The following is a 22,978-nucleotide window of genomic DNA, read 5'->3' as shown; positions in this document are numbered from 1 at the left end:
ATGTGTCCCTGTGTTTTGTTCACAGAGACAACAGGAAAGTCTGGTTTGACATCATGAGTCATCACAGAAGTCACCATTGGTTTAACCCCCCCCCCACACACACACACACAGTTTTATTGACAGGGCATGAATGTCGTGTATGTTACTGAAACCCCTGAACTATCTTCAAGAATAAGAACATGACCACCTTGCTGAAAGTGCTATTGAATACAAAAGGCCTTGTACCAAAAAAAGTCTAGAGGACTTCAAGTATTAGGGGAGAAGTAGAAGTAAACTCTTGATTCCTGCATTGTAAGCACATTCATCAACAGTGACAGACCGTGGTAATGATCAACCGGATTCTGGAAACATTGGTTTCTGTGGGAAGACATGACCTTTTTTGCTTACACTAAAAACAAAAGCCTGTCCTTTAAATACCATTGAGGAAGACTGGACTCCTTGCTTGATTCACTCCCATTGGAGTAGGGCAATGCTCGTAGGACCACGGCTCCAGTAGATGGTTCCTCAGAGTGTCTGATAAGGCTAAACTGCACAAAAGTTTGCAGTCACAGATACAAAATAATATTATAAGCAATTACTTTTGGTTGAACCTTGGAAAATTATTTTATGGACGTCATGGCAGAGTCCAGTTTCCCTCTGCCCCCAGAGCCATATGCCTGTCCTCTGTGCATGGATGAGCTGAGAGACCCCGTCACCATCCCCTGTGGAGACACCTGCTGCCTGGATTGCATCAAAGTCTACTGGGACCAGTTTGACCACATCGGCGTGTACGGCTGCCCGCAGTGCCGAGCCACCTTCACACCAAGACCCGTGCTGCGGCGCAACGTGCCCAATGTTGCACAGGAGCTGCGACAGACCCGCGTGCCCGAGCTCATGCCTTTTCCCCACCTGCACAGAGAGGTCCAGTGCGACTTCTGTGTCGGCCGTCGCAAGAAGGCTGTCAAGTCCTGCCTCGTATGCCTGGCTTATTACTGCGAGACCCATGTCAAGCCACACTACGAGTCAGCCACCTTCAAGAGGCACAAGCTGGTGGACGAGACCGGTCACCTGGACAGGAAGATCTGTCCCCAGCACGAGAAGGGCCTTGAGTTGTTCTGCCGCTCGGACCAGATGTGTATATGTGTTCTGTGCACGGTCAGGGAGCACCGCGGCCACAATATCATATCGGCAGAGGAGGAACGCATTGAGAAACAAGTAAGTCGAGGCTCGGATTTCATGCTATTTTGTTGTGGAGGGAGTCAAAGTCACAGAGCTGTTACAGAGACTGCTAGCTTGCTCAAAGGAAAGCCCATAGAATGGGTGGTTAGAATGAGACCTGGCACTTTTTGGAAACTTAGCAAGTCTAACTGCTGGGGTCTGCCAGACTTTGCCTGAAGTATCACTATTTGTGACAGTCTAAACATTCGTGTTTTGGGCCACTGTTTTTAAATTCCTTGATTTTTAGCATACCAGGCCATTTATTTAAAAGTGAATGTGACATGCACTAAATAGTATTTTGTTGTGGCCAATTAACATTATAGTGAAGCTTTTTCTTGATATTTAACAAGGTTTTGTCTTCTCATCAGAAAGTCCTGGTGGTGACTCAGTCAGAGGTCCAGCACATCATTCAGGAGAGGACGAAGGAGCTACAGGAGCTCAGGCACAATGTTGATGTTCTCAAAGTAAAATTAAATGTTATTGAAACTGATACATGGATATGGATATGGTAGAACATCTTAAAAGTAACTCAAACTGCCATTTGAAAAAGGTGAAAAATGTCAAAGTAACCATTTCAAGATTCAACATATCTCAAATTACTTTTCTACTTGGAACTCATAGGACTGGTCTTGTCTTTGAACTGCAGTGAATGCCAACAGGTTCTTATAAAAGTGAATTACTCATCCTCAGAAAACCTGATATTTTTTAGTTGTTCCTTGACTGCATGAACATGCTTGTATTTGTATTAATATCTTAAGAGAGTATGTGACCAGAGAGTGATATTTTGGATCTAGGTATATTTTCCACTTCCAAATTGCAGAATTTCTGTGGTTCCCGAACATGCAGGGTACCATTATAAATTGAGTTCCCTTGTCAAAAATCTAGAAATATATGCACCAAGGCCAATAACTGTATAAATAAATGGATCTTCTTCTTTGGGCTGCTCCTGTTTGGGGTCGCCACAGCAGCTCATCTGCCTCCAATACCTTCTGTTCTGCGCATCTTCCTCCCTTACACCAACCGCCTGCATGTCCTCCCTCACCACATCCATAAACCTTCTCTTTGGCCTTCCTCTTTTCCTCTTGCCTGGCAGCTCCATCCTCAGCGTCCTTCTCCCATTGTAACTCTCATCTCTCCTACACACGTGTCCAAACCATCTCAATCGGGCCTCTCTCACTTTTCCACCAAACTGCCCAACCTGAGCTGTCCCTCTATTGTACTCATTCTTAATTCTGTCCATCCTTGTCACTCCCAATGAAAATCTCAACATCCTCAACTCTGCCACCTCCAGTTCAGCCACCTGCCTTTTTGTCAGTGCCACAGCCTCTAAACCGTACAACATACGTAGCTGGTCTCACTACCGTCCTGTAGACCTTCCCCTTCACTCTTGCTGGAACCCTCCTGTCACAGATCACTCTGGACACTCTTCTCCACCCACTCCACCCTGCCTGTACTCTCTTTTCCTCTCTCCCGCACTCTTCGCTGCTTTGGATGGATTTTTTCTTTATGTAAAATAGGCCTCCTCAATAAAACACAATGGGCCTCATTCATGAACAGTGCGCCGCACAGATTTGTGCTTAAATTATGTGGTTGAAGCAAAAATTTGGGATTCAACCTTTTCTACTTGAATTTGTTCTTACTTTAGAAGACAATTTTGAACTACCTCGGACCATGTGTCAGAGTCCTGGAAAATAATATTGTTGAACTTTAACTACATGTGGCATACTAGAACTGCAATTAGTAAAACAAAATAGTATATATTCAATATTACACACACATATTATACATAATATTATTCCGACATCTACTGTACATTATTTATCTTTGCGTATATTGATTTGTGTGTTTTCTATGTTCAACTCTACCAGCACTGACTTTGCGTACCCAGCTCTTTTGCGCACCAAGTAAGAACATTTTTACGCACATATTCATGAATGAGGCCCAATCCCCTTTATTTATGTATATATTTATTTATTCTGCATGTTTCCCAGGCGGGTTACCGCATTATGCCAGCTTTCTAACACCTTCTTCCTCACAACCCGCTCTCCTCCGCAGAGCGCAGCTCTGCGGGCACAAACAGACAGCGACAAGACATTCCACGAGATGCTCCAGGCTGTGGAGCGCTGGCGCGACGAGATCAAGCAGCTGATACAAGCCAACATGCAGGCGGCCATGTCACATGCGGAGGGATACCTGGAGCGCCTGGAGCAGGAGATCCTGGAGCTGCAGCGCAGAGATGCCGAGCTGCGGCAGATCCTTGAAACGGAGGACAACATCCACTTCCTGCAGGCAGGAAGGAAATTAAATACATTTGACAACAGGACATTTGACCTGGCTGATTTTTCCAGTAAAATATGGCAGTAAAAATAAAAAATGGCTGGGAGACATTTTTACATAAACGGTCCTACTGATGAGAAAACAATAAAAACATATATAAATCTGTCCATATCACAGTCAAAGAAGTGCAAAGTCCTCACCGTAGACAATACAGAATATGTCAGAATATTGACGTTTGGAGCATGTAGTCCGAATTCAAATATCAAGCGGGTTCAGCGCAAAATACAAGGAGTAAATATGCTGATAAATGGAACAGACAAGCATATCAAAGCCTTTAAAGAAAATTAGAAAATTAAATGACAAAATACATCATATCAAATATATTAATATATATAAAATCATGTTATTCCCAGTGTATAACCCTGTCGGAGGGTTAGGTGCATACCAGTTTGGATTGACTAAGCTTAAAATATTTCAGAGCGATGATACCTGCTGCATACTGACACGTTAAACATGACTTTCTTTCCTTCGGGTGGTGTACAGAATTTCCCCACGCTGTGCGTCCGCCCCGAGCCCATGGTGCCCAAGGTGCTGATCAACCCCCAGTTTTCCTTCGGCGAGATAAGCAAGACGGCCTCAGACATGAAGGAACACGTGGACGACATCTGCAAGAAAGAGCTGAGCAAAATCTCCAAGACAGGTTGGTCTCCCGGCGGATTGTATTGCTAAAAATTATTAAAAAATTAACCAAGTAACCGGTCAACCTGATGTGATATCGTCCCAACAGTGAGTGAAACCCCTGTGTACATACTTTTGCCAAGAAATGGGGACAAACGACTAAAAGGTAAGTGTGTAAAGTCGTGACTGTTCAATAATGCCACATAATTTAAATTTGGACGTTAAATCCTTAAAATTGAGAATAGACTACCCCATATTATCTTCAACGAATGAAGCTGTTGTTTTGTACCCTTTTCAATCAGTGCCATCCAGGGTAGATTTTAAGGAGCCCAAAACTAGAGCTGACTTCCTGAAGTGTAAGTAGACCGCCCTGTCATTTTGTGCAAGAATGGATGCAATGCTGTTTTCTCTCATTTGAACGCATATCTTTTGGAATAATTGAATAGGAGAGGACAGTTTAAGGGGGCCAAAAATCACATAAATGAATATTGCAAACCTTTCCTAGGCTTCTGCCTTCACAAAATGTATGTATAGTGACCAGAAGATTATTCACAATCCAGGTATACGCCGTATGTAAAGCACTTTGAAGTGTTCTTGTGTATGAAATGCTCTATACAAATAAACTTGCCTTGACTTACCTATATCAGCATGATCTGCAGTCAGAAAAAAATTGATGGAACTGCCAAACACATTCCATATTAAATTTGACTCCTACAGACTCCTGCAAGATGTCCTTCGATCCGAACACTGCCTATAAGGAGCTGGTTCTGTCCAATGGGAACCAGAAGGTCATCCGCAAGAAAACATCTCAGTTTTACTCAGACCACCCGGACCGCTTTGACGGCTTCTCCCAGGTGCTGTGCCTGGAGGCCCTGGCTGGCTCCAGGTTCTACTGGGAGGCTGAGTGGACCGGCGAGTTCTCCATCGGCGTGGCCTACAAGAGCATCAGCCGCAAGGGCAAGAACTCTCACAGCCTGCTGGGCTACAACGACAAGTCCTGGAGCCTCCTCTGCTCTGACTCGGGCTACTCGGTCTGGCACAACCAAACGGACCAGGATCTGCCGGACGCTTCCAGGGCTGCGAGGATCGGCGTGTATCTGGACTACGCCGGCAATGCGGTGGCCTTCTACTCTGTGACGGAGAGCATGGAGCTCATCCACAGGTTCAAGGCCCAGTTCTCCGAGCCTCTGTACGCTGGATTTGGTGTGGGCTCTTCAGTCAGCCTGGTGCAACTGAAACAGAACGCTTTGCCCTACTGATGTCAATAGCCACTGATTTAGATTCATATAATTACATTATTATAATTCTCATTAGGGGTCCAGCCCATAGGGCTGTTGTTATTGTTCTAGGAAAATTTTCGGAATTTTTAAATCTAAAAGTATCTGGAACACAACATCAGCAGAACCTATGAAGACTGTCACGTCTTGTTCGAACCGGTATGTCACAAAAACTTTGTGGTCGAAGTTTCAGCCAAACAAATCAATCAAAAACAATGACACAATCTATGAACACGGTTAAGGTGTCGTTTAAACAGGTATGTCACAAGGATCTTGTGTTTTAAATTTCATCCAAATCAACTCTGACCCCAAATATAATATAGGTCTTGGTTAACTGACACATCACTATTCGTGAACAAAATGAACAAGATGAGATTTACCTGACACTTTATGACGTCATCATATTTTTTACTATAAATGTACAGATTCCAATTGAGAATGTCCATTGCCACGCCACCGTGTCTCGTGTGTGGTGTAGAGTCCGTCACTTTGTAGTGGTTCAACATTACCAAACTATCAATTTACGTGTATATTTATATAGCTTCTTATCTGGTCTGTGGATCTGTTCGATTGATATATTTTCTCTGTGGTCCACATTACTTTGCCGGATTAATGAAAAATACAGAAAAATTAGTCCATAAAAACTCATCGCTGCGTTGATTAGGATCCACTGAAAATGTGCGACCGAGTGATGCGTTCAAGATCCAGTGAGGTGTCGGAAAAATAGAAGCCGTGAAATGATAATTACTCACAGAAATACCATAACATTTTTCGTATTTCATCATATGGCTGGGCTATTAAACAATCTGGATAATTTTCACGATGAAATCTTCAACGAAACCGATGATTTTTGAAATTTATTTTCGATACAGTTTGATACAGAGTCCGTTTTTCTCTACCTACAAAGACACAAAACAAACTGCCAATCGTACAGAGCAGAGAAACAACCACATGACACGAACAGCCAATCATACATTTGAATATTAAAATAAAAGGCACACAAATTCGAATGGGATAGAGTAATATCTAAAGTCCTGATATATTTTTTTTATTTTATTTCTCTTTTTAGTTTACATTTTTTCATTTATTCATTGTTTAAGGTAAAGTCTTGCGAATTCACTTAAAACTGTAAATTGAGCATTAGTATTATTCAATATATGTGATAATTAGCGACATTGATTAATGTAAAAAAAACGTATCATGATACGTCATATCGTCCAGCCCTATTTCATGGAAATAAATCGTAATGAAAATCAAATTCAAATGTAATTCACAAAAAAACTCTAAAATTCTCCACCTCGAAAGTTCAACTACTATCATAAACCTCCATGAATATGAGACCCAATGTCACCTACCGTCACTGAGACTGCTCATGTACTAACATAGGGTACAAACACAAGGTAAGTTATAAAAATGACAAGGTTTGGTTTAAAGTACATAATTAACAGCTATTTTAAAGAAATGTCACGTATGAACAGTTTCCTACAGTCAAACTAAGCAGATTTAAATTAAAAGACAGAAAATGTTAAGTATGTTAGGTAAGACAAGTTCATCCATAATTATTCTAATGCCAAATTAATGTTAAAATTCCAAAAATGTTGTCTGCATTACAATATAGACAAGTAATCTATTAAACAGAATTTTCCAATTGTAGATTAACAGAAAAAATTAAACAAAGTACTAATTAAAACTAACAATTTCTTATTATATTTATAAAGTAAAAAATATTTATTATTATTGTAAATTATTGTTGCGGAGGGATGCCAAATACTGCCAAATGTATTTACAACTAAAATTATTGTAAAGGAATTACAAAGTTTGTTTTTGTTATTGTTCCAGATGCCAAAAAATTGCCGAAATTTGGCCTTGGCGTATTTGAGAATACATAACAAGTGGTATAAGGTTGTAGAATTGAACAATGAATGGAATAATCCTCTAAAACCACAAACAACAATAATGAATCTATGTGCATTGATAATACTGAAAATGCAGGTTTAAGTTCAGAAGATGAAATAATTGATCAACTATTGAACAAACATGGAATGTTTATGGACACATGTTTCCAACCAGATATTGTACAGGAATAATTAGTGCAGCACTTTGATGACATTTTGTCTGCTGCATCAGCAGAAGGGAAGAACCTTGTACCATTATTTGTAGATGAAGCCAATGAAGCAAAATGTTTCCCAGTACCTTTCTCAAACAACAATGGGAACGTTTCATACGTGTAAACTCACGAAACTTGAAGAACATTGGCGTTACATTGAGAACTGAGTCACTTTGTGATATCATGAACCAACGCTACAGTATATAAATCTACGGTTCGTCTCTGATTGGCCATAAAAAAATCTAAAATTGTAACTCGTTTTACATTGCACAGAATCTGGAGAACTTTATTACGTAAACTGGACCCTGTGTATTGCTGCCTGCAGCTATATTTCTAAATTATTGTTATTATTATTGTTATTATTATTATTATGATTATTCAAATGTAAATACTCTAGGTCAGATTGAAAGGGCAGCCTTTATACTTAACAGTATAAGGACATTAAATGAAGCCAAAAAACATGTTTTCTTTTTCAAATGAACTCAGAGACAGAAAGATACAGAGAGAACTTACTTATGCAAATACAGTACTTATACAAACAAATGAAATGTATTAAAAATGTAATTTCATAAAAGAAACTCATGCAAACCTAATTTATTTTCTTAAATCATCTGGAGGGTTCTTTAATTGTGTGTAAAACATTTTGCATGCTAAATATACATATAACATATTTCTCTTAATCTTTTTTCTTTCTACTTATTATTTCACTGCAGCAGTTGCTTAAAATGTCCACAGCATATGCAAAATATGATATTTTACATTAGGTAGAGATAATATATTGCCTGGATTGATGTGTAATTCCCTAGTAATCTTCACAGCGTAATATAATGGTTCTTTAAATATTCTTTAGGTAGAAAGGTAGTGCACTTCCAAAATGAAGCATCACCAACGAAAGAATAATTTTATTTTGTGGATTGTTGTTCTTGTTCCTCATTTGTTTTTATGGGATTTTAAAATATTTGAGTTATTTAAGTGTTATTAATTGTTAGTAACTGTTAGTAAGTGTTTTTGTGAGTTATTGGAAGGTGGGTGATGGCATTTGTTCGAAACTACCTTCGGATCTCTGCCTACAGTGATGTGATGGCAGTGACTTCGCAAAGGAGTACAACTCTTTCCAATTCTGCTATTTTAAGAAATGGTTCGCTAAAGAACCTTGCTCTGATATCCCATTTACACCGGGCATTAAAATGCAATCAGTATCTAGTAGTAATGTAACATATTGGTGACAGGCCAGAGTGAAAATATTTTTTTGGACCCCCCAGTGCAACCCACACACAAGAGTGTGTCTGAGAAAGTGTCCCCATTACAAACAGTTATTTTTTTTTGTTTCTTTCAATAAGGAAACTGAGTAAAATAAAATAGCCAAAACCTTATGAAAAACACACTGCTTTTATTTGTTTCATTTGGAGGAACAGGGCACAGGGATTCACAGCGGATCACGTGCCTCCCGATCACTAACCCGCCAATAGTAGCCACTAGACCCCAGTGCAACTGCAGCAGTTCACCGTTGTACTTATGCCACTAGTCTCTAGATTATCTGGACGACCTACGTTATCTGGATAATGAAATACGCACGTTAATGCAAGGTAAAAATGTGCATAAAACCCATTGCAATCGGAATGCTATTGGATTGGCCAGACTTAATCTGGAGTGGTCTGTCTTGCATGGTGATCGGATTTCAGCTTTCTGCTTCCCCACAGATCATTAGCGCTTAGGCACACCCACGGAGAGCGATTTTCATGTAGTGGCATTCACAGCGGCTGCAATTGCTTCAAGAAATGTTTATTTTAGTTGCTGTTGTCTTATTTTAGGAAATCAAAAACAATTAATTAAATTACATTAAAAGTAGCTTTGATTCCTGAGACGTGCCATGTTTGTTGACGAATCCATCTCCCTAATTTGCATACTGAGAGCCGATCACAATGCAGGCAGAATCAAGATAACGGGAACGCTTATTAATACCAGGTGTTAATGCAAAGGCCCGTGATCGGATGTCTAGATAAGGTCTTTTGATACAAATCAAATTTATAATGCCAAGTGTTAAAGGGGCCTCATAGGCTCTTTCTGGAATCGAAAATGTGGTTCTTCCAATGCATCACTTCAAAGAACTTCAAAGTACACTGGGAACATTTCTTTTCCCCAAATAGGAACACATACACATGATACGTTTAGCATTTCTGTTTAGTCATAATTATTATCATAATAATAATTATTTTTTCATGTATAAACATTATATTCGCATTTGTGAATTCTTCCAAGAATTATTCTCCATAGTTTTCTGCTCCTTGTCGGATCCATAAAATAAATTCTTTCCAAAAAATGTTCTCTCTTGCACAATTACAACTATGGTTTCCTGTCATAATGGCTTATGAATGTCATTTTACATAAAACTGTCATTTTATACAATTCTAATGCATTTGGGAATGAAAACTAGTGCAGATTTTGGGAATTGTTAGCAGTTTTGTTTTCCTCCATTGTTAAATGTGATCTAGCAAGGATTAATTGCAAACACTAAACACTAAAATGTTAATTAAAGACAATATATATTAAGGAGTTTTTTATGTAAATTATTATTTCTGTATTTTAAAACCCCAAAAAGATCCCGGCTCAATTTGACCCAAACAGTACAAAGAGTCCAAAAATATGAACACAATACAAGGGTTAATCCCAGTATTGAGCATTAATTACATTCACCATTGTTTTTTGTTTTTTTTCCATTATTTTGGGGGGATTGTCACTTCTATTAGCATCATGCTTTTGTTATGTGCACCAGTTTAGCGGACGCAAAAGCTGTGCAATCCTTTTGTGAATTTGCCCTCTATGTCTTCCTCCTTAACCTGAAGGTGGAGTCTCCCACAGAAAAATTGATACTGTAGGTAATCGGTCATACTAATAATAAGGACTGTTTAAGCTAGAGTGTATGGCATTAGGACACGTGGACAATTATTGTGGCCTATGTGGTTTAATTATTGTATGTAGTATAAAAATGGTAATGGTATAGCTGATTATCTTCAAAGAGGCTTTAAATGTGCACAATGCTTAAATGTGTCATGGTTGACAACATTAAATTCATATGAGAATGTGGAGCCAGTAGCTCATGCTTGTCATCCCTTTTTTTTCCCAGTCACAAAATGATCAACTCTTCAGTTCAGAATACCTCCGCAGACATCAACTCCTAGGAGAATGCTTCGTTGATAGACCGTTCTGCTGCAGCAAGCTCAGAGCCGGTAATGACTCTCCTTGGCCCTAAGCAAAATTCGCCTAAGTGGCCCTTCTACCTGACCCGTGAGCCATGTAAACCAATTGTCATTGTTACACAGTCACACCTGAGAGTGCTCCCACTACCATCCTCCCTTCTTCAAAACAGCTTGCTCTGTCTGTCAGTCTAAAAATAATAACAATTATTGTCTGTCATTGCCTGATTTTGGGCACGGATTGGCCAGGTTTCTACGCGTTGATGAGAGAGCCTGGGGGAGTGCATTCACAGTTGCTAGGGAGATGTGAGTGTTGCGTGGCGCGCGGAGACGCGGAGGGGTCGTCGGCAGGAGCAACAGGTGCAGGGGCGGCGGGATCCCCAGTGGAAAGTCCCCTTTACCTTCCCTATTGACGATTTTCCACTGGAGCAGTCATTAGAAACACCCTACGCGGTAGCCTTTAAGAGGGTAGTTAAAGTCGATGGCGTATTGATGTGTCCAGATGCTGTGCTCACTCACCCGTATTTTTCGGTGAGGCATTTGGGCAGATGTGCGTAAATGGTGAGCTGTGTGTCCTGAATGCGAGTTAGTCAACCCTCCGGCTATGCCAAGAGCGCCGTTGGGGCCCCTCCCCCTAGTCGAGGTCCCGTTCGAAGACCTGGAATGGACCTCATTTGGCTGTTAGACCACAGTGCCCGCGGGTATTGTTTTGTGTTTGTCCTAGCGAATTATGCAACATGGTACCCCGAAGCAGTGCCCCTGCATAGTATTACAGCCAAAAGTGTGGCACAGGCGCTGATTCAGGTAACCTGGGATTCTTAAGGAAATCCTAACTGACCAGGGCACTACCTTTATGTCACATACACTTCAGGAACTTACAGGGTGTCCTCTCAATTCGGACCAGCGTTTACCATCCCCAGACCGATGGTCTGGTGGAGCGCTTTAATAAAATGCTGAAAAAACATGATTTGAAAGTTTGTTCACGACGATAGCCGTTATTGGGACAAGTGGTTGGACCCCTCTTGTTTGAGGTGCTGGAGATTCCCCAGGCCTCGACGGGATTTTCTCCCTTTAAACTCCTCTTTAACAGGAGACCTCGGGGGTTGCTAGACATAATTATAGAGAATTAGGAGGAAGGTCCTAGCACCAGTAAGAATGAAATACAGTCTTTGACAGACCCGAAAGCAAAGTTACGCTCGGATTCAACCGTTATCAAGGGAGAATTTGCTCCGGGCTCAGGAGCGTCAGCGCCTCTTATATGACCGGGGGGCTCGGCTCAGACAATTTGCACTAGGGACAAGATGTTAGTGTTGCTCCCTACGTCGAGCTCTAAACTGCTCGTGAAGTGGCAAGGGCCTTTTGTGGTCACATAGTGGGTTGGCGAGGTCGATAATGAGGTCAAATGGTCTGACAGGCAAGGGGGCACCACAGATTTAGCACCTAAACCTCTTAAAAGAATGGAGGGAGGGGGCGTCCATGGCTCTGGTCACGCCGGTCAATGAGCAGGATGAGTTGGGCCCAGAGGTTCACAAGGCGGCCGATCTTACTGCAGCCCTGTTAAATGATCATCTCTCTCCATCTCAGAGGGTAGATATGGCTGCACTTCAGTGTTGCTTCTCTGATGTTTTCTCTTCCCTGCCAGGCCTCACGTTCCTCATACACCACCATGTGGAAACGACCCCAGGGCTGTATTGCCTGCCCGAGTCAGATTAGTAGGTAGTGACTGTAAACGATCATTCTGGCTCAGTGCCAGGAAATTAGGAAAAGGAGGCAGGCGGAGGCGAAACAGCGCAAGTTGGTGTGTTTATTAACAAGTCTCTCAAAACAAAGGTGGCTCATTGGCCGAAAAAGATACTCAGGGCTCGCAGGCCGATATATTTATATATATATATATATATAAATAGTTCTGGGTTATCCGTGGATTCTCCCCCCCCCACCCCCTGGAGCGGGAGAGGAAGTCCGCTACGACCATCTGGGTACCCGGCCAGTGGATCACCCGGAAGTTGAAGGGTTGTTGGGCCAGATACCACCGGGTGATCCACGCGTTGTTGTCTTTCATGCGGTGGAGCCATTGAAATGGGGCGTGGTCCGAACAGAGGGTGAAGGCCCTACCCAAGAGGAAATAACGGAATGTGGTGACCGCCCACTTCATAGCTAAACACTCCTTTTCTATGGCGCTGTACCTCGTCTCCCGCTCTACCAGCTTGCGGCTGAGTTACAGCACCGGCCGGTCCACACCCTCGACTTCCTGGAACAGAACGGCACTTCCTTGGACAGAACATCTCCAAGCCCCCTGCCCAACGCATCTGTCTGCAGGCAGAAAGGAAGAGCAAAGTTAGGGGTATGCAGTACAGGCTCCCCACAGAGAGCTGCCTTTAATTTAACAAATGCCTGTTGGCACAGCTCTGACCACTGGACCGGATCTCGAGCACCTTTTTGAATCAGGTCGGTCAAGGGGCTGGACAGTGCCACAAATTCCAGGACAAACCTCCTATAGTATCCGGCCAGCCCCAAAAACTGCTTTACCTCCTTCTTAGTCTAAGGTCTGGGCGTGTTCGCGACTTACGGCGGTCTACCTGTGGTTGGAGCAGGCCCCCCCCCCAAGTGGTACCCCAAATACCATACCTCCCTCTGCCCAACCGTGCACTTCTTTGGGTTGGCGGTGAGCCCCACACGCCTCAGGAACGCTAGCACTGCGCCTGCATGCCGCATATGCCCCTCCCACGTATGAATGAATGACATTGAATTACATGAATAATGACATTGCCTAAATATGCAGCGGCCAAATCCTGCATGCAGGCACAGGACCCTGTCCATGATTCTCTGAAAGGTTGCAGGGGCACCAAACAACCCGAACGGAAGCACTCGGAATTGGTAAAGGCGTTGCGGAGTGGAGAAGTCCGATTTTTCCTTGGACTGCTGGGACAGTCGTAAAAAAACGAGCCGTACCTAACCGGTCGAGAAGCTCACTGACACGGGGCATCGGGTAGGCATCAAACTTTGACACCGCGTTCACCTTCCGGTAATCTACACAGAACCGCACTGACCCATCAGGCTTACCCACTAGCACGATGGGGCTGGACCATTCGCTCATAGATTCCTCTATTACCCCCATGTCCAGCATGGCCTCTAATTCCACCTGTACTATTTTCCATTTGTTTTCGGGCAGGTGATACGGCCGAGAGCGCACTTTCACCCCCGGGGTCGTCTACACATGGTGGAGTATGAGGGGTGTACAGCCGGGCAGAGGAGAAAACACCTCAGCAAAGCGCTGCTGCAGCACCATGACGTCCGCACTCTAACCGGGAGAGAGATGGTCACTTAACAGGGCCGCAGCGTAGCTCATCTGCTGCCAGCTGGGCCTGTGAGGAGTGGAACAAGCCACCAAGCCTGCTCGCGGTCCGCCAATCCGGCCGCCTCGGCTATCAGTTCAAAGTGGGCGAGGAACGCCTCGGGATCATCCTCCCCCCTCATCTTCTGTAGCAGGGGGACGGGGGGGGCCCAGCGGTCGTTCCTCGTCAGTTCTGGTGCGCTCCCGAAAGAGTATCGCCGAAGTACTGTATCGCCTGCTGGTTGTCTCGGAGTGCCCCCTGGTCCCGCTCGCGGCGGCCACCATCTGTTCCAGTGGGGAGGGCGTCCAGGATTCTGCCTCGCACTGCTCCATGTCCGTGCTCAGGTGCCACTTGTAAACCAACGTTCTGGCTCAGTGCCAGGGAATGAGGAAAGGAGGCAGGCGAGACAGCCCCAGTTGACGTGTTTATTAACAAGTCCCCCAAAATAAAGGTGGCTTGTTGGCCGAAATAGAAACTCAGGGCTCGCAGGCCAATATACTGTATATATATATATATATATAAATAGTTCTGGGTTATCCATGCATCCCTGCTTCCTGGATCACCAGCTGTCCATGTTGGATCGTGCCTCTCAGGGTGACTCGCCTGCACGCCCATCCTACTGCCGGGACACACACACAATTATATCCGCATCAGCTGAGTGGGAGACTGCACCGCCTGTCTGCAGCGGCGGCTTGGCCCCACCCCCTTGGTCCACCACAGTGACAGCCTGTTATGTACTGCCTATATGACTGAGGAAAGAACAAAAAGTCAGTAAAGTTCGTACAGTTCTTACATAGTTTTATTACAACAGGTACAATATTGGTGTACTCTGGTCTGATACCTTGGTATCAGACCAGAGTACCCCCCACCCCCCAGTAGAAAACTACTGGAAGGGCAGCACACAGAGTCAAGTGGAAAAGTACTGAAAGGACGGCACATAGAATGAGTGAAAATGTACAGAGTTGTACAATGTGGAAACCGAAAATGACTGAGTTCCGGACAACAAGACAGAGAGGGGGGGGGCGCGAGAGAGTGAGAGGAGGAGGGGGACAGAGAGGGAGAGAGAGTGAGAAGTTTGACTGAAGCTCGTAAAATAGACTTAAATAGATAGACTAATGCAGAGATATTTCCATCTCATTTGTTTATTGTTGTGTTTTTCATATTGATGCAGTGTGCCTATAAGAAACATTTTTCGGAGCTACTACTTAGTACACTTCGTACAGATCTTGCAATGCAGAGCACAGAAGAATTCCACATTAGGTTTGAATTTGCTTTCCATAGATAGATCGATAGTTATTAATCTAGGCTAAGACTTTTCTACTACTTGGCATGTTTTGGTTGTGGTTAGATGGCCAATTCTATCTAGACTGAGGCAAAGAACAACAGGACTTAAAATAAAGGCAGGGTTTAATTTGTGCTGGATCATGCATGAACATGATCCGGGACCTCCCAGATTTGGACCGGCCCCAGTTTGATACGATCCAGGATCTCCTCTGAAGATGAAACAATATTATCTATCGGTGCACTACACATAGCGTTGTTTATTATGTCATTCTTGTTTCATTTGAGCACGGCAGCACCTAGGTCCTGTGTGTGTCAGGCACTGTGGTTTCGATGCGTTCCGTGGCAGCACCGGCAAATGCATAATGGAGAGGAAGCGATCCTCATTCTGCTTCGCTTCCATTGTCCCCTTTTCTCAAAACAAAATAAATAAAAACGATGAGACGAATTCACGAATAATGGATTGCGGCCGCAAATAACACCGTGAATTGCTATCTGCTATCTGCACCGTCTCAGTGTCCCATTCACAAAAGATATTGTGGTAATGATATGCCAGTGCAAACACGGCCATAAAGTTTTGCTGCAGAGTGTAATTATTCGAGTTGTAAAATAAATTTATATTTTGATAAACAGGCGGAAGTGGACCAACACTCACTCCCGACTATCGAAAGACATTCATAAAACGCGACACCACCTCCGCATTGGGAGGGAAAGGAAATAAACCCAATTAATTACAATTCATCAGCCCCATAAGGATTGGAGTTTTTTCCCCCAATACATTTACCTCTGTCTTCATTTTTTAAAGAACACAAGCAGACAAACTTCTTTCTGATAAATGGGACTTATTTTATCATGCTAAATAATTGAATAAATGAAATAGTAAAATGTATGATATTTATATGAAAAATAACTGAAATGCACACAAAGGGCAGTTAACTTCTCTCAAAGGGAAATACATTTAATTTGATCAACTTGTATCATGAAGCAGATTGGAAGGCTTTACCTTACACCTCTTGAAATTAACTTGGAATTTGTTGCAGAGTCAAAGGTGGGAAGTTTCAACTGACTTCCCCAAAGTTTGTGAACAGCATTGTCTGCAGTGGTCGCTCACTGCCAGTTTGTCCTGCGGGTGATTTCAGCTATGCCGTGTGTGAGAGTCCAGCTGTTGGGTGTCTCCCAGGCAAACTGGGATGGTTAACCGACCAAATGGGTCCTGACCACGGCCTGCTACGAAGTGCGGCAGCTTCACTTCAGGGGGTTGGATTGGCCGGGGAGCCGCAGATTCGGTTCTCCAATGATGATAGGGTTGTCTGGCAATGTGTTCTGAGGTTGTGGCTGAATGTCAAAAATATATAAAAAATAAATAAAATAAAATTAATCTGGCTATGCTATCTTCTAGGCCTGGGTCTTTCGTGGGTCGAGTGAAAAACAACAAAAGGAAATAACGTAACATTACAACAACTGCAAGGTTAAGCGATACTAACATAAGAAAAAGAAAATAAGAAAAAGCAGTTCTGCAGTTCGGTAACTAAAGGAGGTTTGTTCAGTAAAAATCGCGCAAAATCGGACAAAAACCAAACTTTAAGAAAAAATGTCAGAAAACTTCATATAAAATAAAGGAGTTCTATTGAGCTCAAAGGGTGAGGGCCAGGCAAAAGGGTCAGCATGCTCTTTTGAACACTTGCCAGAGGAGGCTGAGTTTTAGACGCCTCTCTTAAACTGGCTGCTGATATTTCAGCATGCTGGGCATACAACACAGAGTATTTGTGTCATTGTATCTAGGACAGAGATAGTCTGCAAGTGGAGTTCAACTTCTCAACCTGCAATGCCACTTTTTATACATTCTTTCATCATCAAGAACTGCTGCAATAACTTTGTCCTGTGGACAGTCTGTGGGATGACAAGAGTACAGTATTTTGTTGCACAGAATCACCACCAATCCCCCTCTTTGGAGACCATTTTCGTCTATACAGTTCAAGTTGAAGTTCAAGAGATTATTTGTCACATACATATACATACATGCTTATGTATATGCAGTGAAAAGTCATGAAACCCAGTGATTACGGACAATTAGGTCTATAAGCTCTAAAAATACTAAAATGTGGTTAATTGACAAGAGGTGGTCGTGCAGACAGCCGCAAGGGGCGGTGCCACAATCGCGGTTCTGGGTTCTATAATTTATATAATAGTATAATAGTTTACAATTTGCTGTGACCAGTTTATTGCCATTGCCAGTCGGTGGAAGCCAATCTTTATCGTACTTAAGCACCCTTTTAAAATTTTTTTTTTTTTAAACTATGAACTAGGAAATAGAAATTTGTTTGGCATATTTTTTTTGTTAACATGTTTACATTGGTCAATTTTCAAAATATCTTTCTTTCAGAAGACCCTTCGGCAGGGGAGCTTGCCATTCCTGTGCATGTAGTTGAGGTGGGGCTGGACAAACGCACTGAGAGAGGCTGGAGTGAAGGGGACACTGTAGGCAACCATAAAGTCCCAATATGTCACAACTCTGCATTGGAATAACAAGCACAGACAGAAACAAGTTGACAAACATGGCGACCATGATTGTTAAAAGAATCTTGAAGGCCTTTCTCTTCCTTTTGTCAGTCCTCTTCCTTTCCATCACATCTGCGCCTGGTCCAGGGTTCGTCAAGTCTCTGAGAACTTAGAGGCAGCAGAACAGCATTGTGTACAAGAACAGCAAGTGCTGGGTGAAGAAGTCGTAGAGGAAAACCTGTCTCACACCTGCGTATAAATAGTACAAGCAGGACGCCAACACCACCAGCCAGGCACAGATACATAGGTTCAGCCTGTACCTCAGAGGAAAAAAACACAGGGTGAACCACCCTGGTGTAGACTTCCACACAGGTACAACACTGAAACAGAGGCCGTGCGGTAAACATTAACCCAAGGGAGAACATAGACACCAAAGCCAAGTAAATACATCAGCTGGGTGAATATTGCTAAATTCCAAATGCAATGTAATGTAATGCAATATTATAAACTCTATCGGAGATAAAGAAAAGAGAATATCAGACACAGTCACGCTGAGAGAGAAGATCTCTGAAGCCAGTGTCCCGCCGGCTCCAGACAATATTAGCTACAGGACATAGCAGTTGATAGGGTGGCTCAGAATGAGGTTGATGCTTGCTGCAACATAATCGTTTATCACCAAACCGTTCTTCACAGACTAGACGTTTGTAGAACCATTCTGAACTGAGGAGTTGGTCATTTTGTCACTGGCAAAAAAAGAAAGATGATCTGATGGCTCCACACATCTGGTTTTAATGTTGTCAACCATGAGATATTTAAGTATTGTCAGCATTTAAAGCATCTTCAAAGATAATCAGCTATACCATTACAAACCCTAATACATCTATCTATCAAAAGCAAATTCAAACCTGATGTGGAATTCTCCTGGGCTCTGCATTGTGAGATCTTAGTGAAGTGGAATAAGTAATAGCTCTGACAAGTGTTCTCATAAGCAAACACACTGCATTAATATGAAAAACAAATGAGATGAAAATAGCTGAAACATGCATGTAATACCTCTCTTCATCTGTCTTCACTGGCTGCCTGTGAGCTGCCGACGCAAGTTCAAATCCTTGATGCTGGCTGACTGGGCACTGTCATTGGACCTGCACCCACACACATTGCATCACGTATCAGGCCCTACGCCCCAACCCACTCTCTGAGGTCTGCAAATGAGCAGTGGCTGGTGGTGCCTCCACTGCCGAATGAGTTCTCAATCCAGACTTCTCGTGCCCCAATGGTGGAATGAGCTCCCCAGCTTGTTACATTCTGCAGAGACACTAACAACATTCAAGAAACACCTGAAGATCCAGCTTCTTGGTGATGTTAGTCCAGAATGTTAGGATAGGTGGGCAGAGCCAGATGGCAAGTAAGTTGTCATCTCTGGTATTCAGGGAACAGTGAGGGCAAACGTCTTTATCCACAAAACCCATTTTGAACATTTTGCATTGGGTGATATGAGCTCTGTGCAGAATCTTATATTGGATTAGTTGCAGCAAAGTCTCTTTACCATTCCATGGTTGGTCAAGATAAAGTGTCATCTGTTTTTCACAGAAGTTATTCTGAAAAAGGGATTTCTTTTCACTACCGATATGAGAAAGATGTTCAATAATCGGAGGTGGTTGTAGGACGTTGTTAGTCAATTTTAATTGAACTTTTAAAGACTGCTGTAGTTGAAGGAATTGAAGGAAGCTGCTGCAACCGATACTATACCTTTGGGTTAAGGATGGGAAAGATAAAAGCTAATTTTTTTCAAAAATGTGTTCCAGATGAGTAATTCCTTGTCTTGTCCAAGACCTGAAGATTATTGGTCTGTTTTTAACCAGAAAATCTGGGTTGTGCCAGATTGGGATGAATTTGTTTGAAGATAGAGTGTGACCACTGAGTTTGAGAAATCTCTACCAGGCTGACAGAGTTGTTGTGATGAATGGGTTTTTATAGCAATTATGTTTCCTTGATTCAGAAAGGAATTGGAGATCAGATATTGATAAATCCTGATATTCTGTTTGTTCAGTGTCTCGCCATCCATGGCCCAGTTGTTTCTCTGGTTGTAACCATTTAATTATAAATTGAAGATGGTTCCCTAGATAGTATCTGAAGTCTGGGGCTTATAGGCCTCCACAGTCTTGGTTTTTCTGTAGTGTTGCTAGTTCAAGTCTCAGTTCCCTGTATTTCCAATATAATTTATTGATTATTTAGTCTAGAGTATTAAATCAATATACTGTTGGTTGGACTGGGGTCATTGAAAATACGTAGTTAATTTTGCTAGTATTCATTTTCAGTGCTGCTATCCTACCAATTAGTGAGATGGGTAGGTTGTTCCATCGAATGAGGTCTTCTTAAATGGATTTGAGCAATGTAGTAAAGTTAAGGGTAAACAAATCTGACAGATCGGTGGAGATGTTGCCCGTTATGATAGTTAAGGGAAGTTTCTGGGTTACAGCATTCCAGTACTCCCCACTGAGTGGTAAGACCGGGGTTTTAGTGCAATTTATTGAATAGTCTGAGATAGCTGAGAATTAAGGTATAACATTGAATCCTTCGGTAGGGATGCTTTTGGGTTCCGTAAGTACAACAAAATATGATCTGCATACAAACTGATTTTGTAAAGAGAGTTTCCTGTTTGTATGCCAGCGATATTACTGTTTTGACCGATGTCTGCCACGAGGGTTTCAATAAAGATGGCAAATAGTAAAGGGGAGAGCGGACTTCCTTGTCTTGTGCCGCGTTGTAGAGTGAAAGGCTTTGAAGTGTAACCATTGGTGATGACAGAAGAAGATGGAAAGTTGTACAGGATTCTGATCCATTGAATGAGTGACTTTCCAAAGCCAAATTCAATGAGGGTTGAAAGGAGATATGGTCAATTAACTCTGTCAAATACTTTTTCGCCATCTTAAGAGACAATACCAGTATTTAGATTGTTCCTTTGAGATTTGCTGATCAGACCGAATAAACGGTGCATATTGCTGGATGAGTGTCTGCCCTTGACAAAGCCTGTTTGGTCTAGGTGAATTATGAATGGAATTACTTTTTCCATTGATGTTGGTGTTTTACTAATAATCTTTAAATCACAATTCATTTGGCTTATGGGTCTATAACTGAAGGTGAGGGTTGGGTCCTTTTTGGGTGTGAGCAAAACCGAAATGAGAGCAGTATTCATGTGTGGAGGCATGGTGGAGATTGACTTAATCTCTGTAACCATTCTGATGAATAATGGGGATATGTGTGGCCAGAAGTGGGGGGGGGGGGGGGGGGGGAGCAAGTGGCAACATGTGAGAACGGGTTTTCTTTGAACTCCGCCTCGGGATTATATGTATTTAATTATAATTTGTTCTCCCATTTTACAATTTGGTCAAAGTTATTGTCACAACTCTTAAACATAGTTGTCTGTCACTCACCAATCCTCAGTGAATTATTAAACATATTGAAACAATGCGGAAAGGCCGGAAGCCTAAATTAGGCCAGGAAGCCCTGGCCAACTATCTGTCCTTCCCGCCGATGACCCCACTGTCTCGACGCGGATCTCGGATTGTCTCGCTGACATATCCACATGGATGAAGGATTATCATCTTCAACTAAACCTGGCGAAGACAGAACTGCTGGTCTTCCCGGCCAAACAAGGTATTTATAACAACATTGATATTAAAATCGACTCTCTATCTCTTGTTCCTCCCAAGGCTTCAAGGAATCTAGGTGTCATTATTGATTACCAACTGACATTCTCGGACTATGTTGCCGCCGTCTCCCGGTCCTGCCGCTTCGCACTATTCAACATCCGAAAAGTCAGGCCGTACCTGACCCAATATGCCACTCAACTGCTGGTACAAAACTTGGTGATGTCCTGTCTCGACTACTGCAACGCTCTCTTAACAGGCTTGCCGGCCTGTGCGGTGAAGCCACTGCAGATGATACAGAATGCGGCGGTGCGACTGGTCCTCAACCAGCCAAAGAGGGCACACGTCACTCCGCTGCTCATCGAGCTCCACTGGTTACCTGTAGCCGCTCGCATCAAGTTCAAGTCTCTTATGCTGGCCTACGGAGTGATTGTTGGGAATGCTCCCACCTACTTAAATGCTATTGTAAAAGCACATGTTACCCCCCCGGATGCTGCGCTCATCAAATGAGCGTCGCCTGGCTCTGCCGGCCGTACAACCACGGCAATCCAGGTTATTCTCATTTGTAGTTCCACGTTGGTGGAACGAGCTGCCAAAAATGACCAGAGCAGGGACCTCCCTCTCTGTCTTTAAGAAGCACTTGAAGACCCAGCTCTTCAGAGAGTACCTCCTGTCCTAACTTACAATTACTTAGCACTACCAAGCAGTATTTATTGTTACACTAATGTCTCTGTCGCAATGTAGCTTGAATGTTATCCTCCCTTGTAAGTCGCTTTGGATAAAAGCATCTGCTAAATGATTAAATGTAAATGTGGATCTTTTGCTTGAGGATGCTCCAAAGGTTCTCAATAGGGTTGAGGTCAGGGGAGGATGGGGGCCACACCATGAGTTTCTTCCCTTTTATGCCCATAGCAGCCAATGACAGAGGTATTCTTTGCAGCATGAGATGGTGCATTGTCAGGCATGAAGATGATTTTGCTATGAAAGGCATGGTTCTTCTTTTTGTACCATGGAAGAAAGTGGTCAGTCAGAAACTGTATTTACTTTGCCGAGGTCATTTTCACACATTCAAGGACCCTAAAGGGGCCTACCAGCTCTCTCCCCATGATTCCGGCCCAAGACATGACTCCCGCACCTCCTTGCTGACGTTGCAGCCTTGTTGGGACATGGTGGCCATCCACCAACCATCCACTACTTCATCCGGGGGACAATGGATCAGCGTTCACGTCACGCCCCCCGTCAGTACCCGGGCCCGCCTGGGGAAGCAAATGATCCTCCCAGTAGACTAAATTCTAAGAGACGACGCCTGTCAAAAATCCAAGTCAACGAATCCTAGTCACAATCCCAAAGCCACCAGCAGACAGCCTCAAGAGCACCTTGCAGTGGGACCTGCCCTTCGAATACTACAACTAAACGTCGAAGGCCTTTCTGCAGCCAAGCGAAGCCTCATCCAAGTCCTCGCCTCCCAACACTCGATTGACATTAT

At 43.1% G+C, this 22,978-nt stretch overlaps 1 protein-coding gene across 1 annotated transcript; it reads left to right on the top strand.

The window, feature by feature from the left end:
- Positions 1–615: 615 nt before the first annotated feature.
- On the top strand, positions 616–5,411 carry ftr84 (finTRIM family, member 84; the record flags this gene model as incomplete). Its single annotated transcript, XM_079998590.1, has 7 exons — positions 616–1,194; positions 1,566–1,661; positions 3,253–3,486; positions 4,018–4,174; positions 4,262–4,318; positions 4,455–4,508; positions 4,870–5,411. The coding sequence occupies 7 exons, from the start codon at positions 616–618 to the stop codon at positions 5,409–5,411; spliced, it is 1,719 nt and encodes a 572-aa protein (XP_079854716.1).
- Positions 5,412–22,978: the final 17,567 nt, after the last annotated feature.

The sequence above is a fragment of the Zeus faber genome (assembly GCF_960531495.2).
Source record: "Zeus faber genome assembly, chromosome: 4".
Classification (NCBI taxonomy): domain Eukaryota; kingdom Metazoa; phylum Chordata; class Actinopteri; order Zeiformes; family Zeidae; genus Zeus; species Zeus faber.
The sequence above is the reverse complement of the archived record's forward strand: the minus strand, read 5'-3'. Positions and strand labels throughout refer to the sequence as shown.